The sequence below is a fragment of the Salvia hispanica genome, chromosome 2 (genome assembly GCF_023119035.1).
Source record: "Salvia hispanica cultivar TCC Black 2014 chromosome 2, UniMelb_Shisp_WGS_1.0, whole genome shotgun sequence".
Lineage (NCBI taxonomy): Eukaryota > Viridiplantae > Streptophyta > Magnoliopsida > Lamiales > Lamiaceae > Salvia > Salvia hispanica.
This window is the reverse complement of record NC_062966.1, coordinates 18,036,332-18,039,723: the sequence shown is the minus strand read 5'-3', so window position 1 is coordinate 18,039,723 and position 3,392 is coordinate 18,036,332. Positions and strand designations below refer to the sequence as shown.

Sequence of the window (3,392 nt, the reverse complement as noted above, 5' to 3'; positions counted from 1 at the left end):
CTGCCTTCGCCGGAGATGTCGTCCTTCGCGGTCCAAGCAGTCTGCAATTACAATTTAAGAAAATTAGTCCACAAATGCAGATTCAGTATGATTTGTGTATATATCTGTGTACTGTGTTTTGAGAAGCTTGCATTTTATTGGACCAATTTTTGTCCAATGGTTGAAATGACGAAAAGGGTAAAAGAAATAGCCTCATATTTTCCCGCCAAAAAGGATAAATCCGTCTTTTCATCAAACTGTCACTTTAGATTAGTAAAGATCATCTGGCTTATCTAATCATTTAGTAAAAGAATCAATTCCACTTTCCCTAATCCCATGCTTTCCTGCATAATGCTGTAGGCCTCTGGCTACAGTGAAGTGTGTTGTCTTTGTGGTTGCGTATCTGTCATGCTCGATCTCCTGGTCGTGTTTATTGAGATCACCTAGAGCCAACCATTTTCTCTCTGATTATTGAGACACGTCTTCTAATGTTTTGCTTGTGAGTCTTCATACATTTTAATAGTCCATAATATATGGTACTCGATGGTTTTGTCCTAAAGCCATATAGTCCGTGGTATTTGCCAATTGAATTGCTGCACGCCTCGTCAAGAGTAGATTTATGTACTCAGTGAAGACCATCTCTTGAAGTTTTAAATTTAACAGGACATTATTTTGTTTCAGGCAACTCTGAATGACTCTTTTCTGGCTGATCTTGATGAATTGTCTGATAATGAAGATGATCTTCTGGTAAGTATATGCGAGTTTTATTAGCATGTGAATACGATATTGCATGTAATGACTGGGTCCTCCGTTCATGATGTTCATCTCCACTTAGCACCTAACGTTTCCGCTTTTTGCTATTTTCTTGGCTGTGGACCTAGTTTGATAGTACTTTTGATTCAGGAAGCAGATAACGACGATGCTGAGCACATGGAAGAAGACGTAGATGGTGATTTAGCTGATATAGAAGCACTTAACTATGATGATCTTGATAGTGTGTCGAAGCTACAAAAAACTCAGCGATTTACTGACATCATGCAGGTTGGTTTAGTTTAGACTACTAGCTATGTATCCAATATCCACTATGTTATGCTATGCGTCTTTTGATTAGTTAATCTATCTGATGCTGCTTGCTTTTTCTTTAGGGTGGTTTTGTTGTTGCATTTCCCTTGTCTTATTCCGCAACTGATTTCCTTGTATAGGTCTGTATTTAGAGTGAATGATTCGCCCCTTCTTTCTCATTATTAATGTAATAGTTGGTAACATTTGATTTTTATTGCAGAAAGTTGAAGATGCATTGGAAAATGGGTCTGAGAACTCCACTCATGGAATTGTTTTGGAAGATGATCCAGAGTATCAGTTGATAGTTGATTGTAATGCCTTGTCTGTCGATATTGAAAATGAGATTGTGATAATTCACAATTTCATCCGTGACAAGTATCGCTTGAAATTTCCAGAACTTGAATCTCTTGTTCACCACCCAATTGATTATGCCCGGGTTGTTAAAAAGATTGCTAATGAAATGGATCTGACGCTTGTTGATCTTGAAGGATTTTTACCGTCTGCTATTATTATGGTGGTTTCTGTCACAGCATCAACTACTAGTGGAAAGCCTCTTCCGGAGGATGTCTTGCAAAAGACAATTGATGCATGTGATCGCGCACTTGCTCTAGATTCTGCAAAGAAAAAGGTTCTTGATTTTGTGGAGAGTCGAATGGGGTATATTGCCCCCAATCTCTCAGCCATAGTTGGAAGTGCTGTCGCGGCAAAAATAATTGGTACAGCTGGTGGTCTTTCGGCATTAGCAAAAATGCCTGCATGCAACGTTCAGCTTCTTGGTGCCAAAAAGAAGAATTTAGCAGGGTTTTCAACAGCAACATCCCAATTTCGTGTTGGCTATTTGGAGCAAACTGAGATTTTCCAGAGTACTCCGCCTTCCTTAAGAATGCGTGCTTGTCGACTTTTGGCTTCAAAATCCACTCTTGCTGCACGTGTAGACTCTACTAGGGGAGACCCAGTTGGAAAAACTGGGAGAACTTTGCGCGCAGAGATTCACAAAAAGATAGAGAAGTGGCAAGAACCGCCTCCTGCTAAGCAGCCTAAACCACTTCCGGTTCCTGATTCAGAGCCCAGAAAGAAGAGAGGAGGTCGGCGTTTAAGGAAGATGAAAGAAAGGTGCTTGAATTTCCTTATTGATTATTTCTTCATTAAATTATATTTTTTCATTTTTAGTTGAAATTAATATTTTCCAACGTCCAAGTCAAAATCCTAATGTTCTTGCAATTTCCATCAGATATGCTATTACAGACATGCGGAAGCTGGCTAACAGGATGCAGTTCGGGATACCAGAGGAGAGTTCACTAGGTACCATTATACTAACTGTGTTGTTTGTTATGTAAAGTAGGATTGGTACATTTTTATTTTGAAGGTGTTAGGCTACTAATATATGCTCATCCTAAGACTTCATGATTTCTTGAAGGTGATGGACTTGGCGAAGGTTATGGAATGCTCGGTCAGGCTGGTAGCGGAAAGCTTCGTGTATCTGTTGGACAGAGCAAACTTGCTGCTAAAGTAGCCAAGAAGTATGATTTCCTTGCATTTCTGTTGAAGTATAGCAGTTTTTTTTATTGATGCTGTATTGGATTCGTTCGATTTCCAAACTTATAAGCTTAATAGTTGAGTTGCTCTGAAGTTCTGCTTCACATTTACTGCTTTCATAGCTGATGAGTGACAATCACTATCCATTTATGCAATTTATTCTTTTCAGGTTTAAGGACAGGAGTTATGGAACCAGTGGCGCAACTTCTGGACTGACATCAAGTCTGGCTTTCACACCCGTCCAGGTTTGATGCTTCCCTGTGGCATTGGTTTCGGTTATTTTGCATTGAAACACTAGCCTCAAAAAGGGGCACAGCTGAGTTCCACGATTAGGGGGAGTTTGATAGAGAAGATAGATAATGCTACAGAACATGATAAGAACACAAATTTTAGTTCAAATAACTCCAAGATGATAGAGGAGTTATGTACCCTAGCAAATGGACCCTACCCAAGCTTAATTTATTACTTACATTTGCTAACTTGCTTGTACTTTGGTTTACTGAGTGAAGATTTGACATGCTTTTCAGGGAATCGAGCTTTCAAATCCTCAGGCGAACCAGTTTGGAGGAACTCAGAGTACTTATTTTTCAGAGACTGGAACTTTTTCGAAGATCAAGAGAACATAGAAGACACTTAGTCTGCTACTCCACCCCCGGGGGCATTATCGTTAGATTCGGCTTTATTCTGGTGTAACTAGCTGCATGCAACTTTTGTAGTAACTTATTCTGTTTGCGGATTCTACTCAGTCGCTTTAACTACACCTGCTATGTTAATTATACGAGGAAATTATTTTGTGAAATTGCTAAATTTGACCA

At 39.4% G+C, this 3,392-nt stretch overlaps 1 protein-coding gene across 1 annotated transcript; it reads left to right on the top strand.

Moving 5' to 3' along the window:
• The first annotated feature begins 660 nt into the window (after positions 1-660).
• Positions 661-3,392, top strand: LOC125208228 (U4/U6 small nuclear ribonucleoprotein Prp31 homolog). The gene is made up of 7 exons (XM_048107809.1): positions 661-726; positions 883-1,020; positions 1,262-2,154; positions 2,273-2,343; positions 2,459-2,561; positions 2,747-2,822; positions 3,105-3,392. Exons 2-7 carry the CDS (start codon positions 910-912, stop codon positions 3,201-3,203), a joined length of 1,353 nt encoding a protein of 450 aa, XP_047963766.1. The 5' UTR covers positions 661-726; positions 883-909; the 3' UTR covers positions 3,204-3,392.

Coding starts and splice junctions, on each gene's coding strand:
- LOC125208228 (XM_048107809.1), top strand. CDS start 910: ATGGAAGAAGACGTAGATGGTGATTTAGCTGATATAGAAGCACTTAAC. Junction 2,155..2,272: donor TTAAGGAAGATGAAAGAAAG/GTGCTTGAATTT, acceptor AATTTCCATCAG/ATATGCTATTACAGACATGC. Junction 2,823..3,104: donor TGGCTTTCACACCCGTCCAG/GTTTGATGCTTC, acceptor CATGCTTTTCAG/GGAATCGAGCTTTCAAATCC.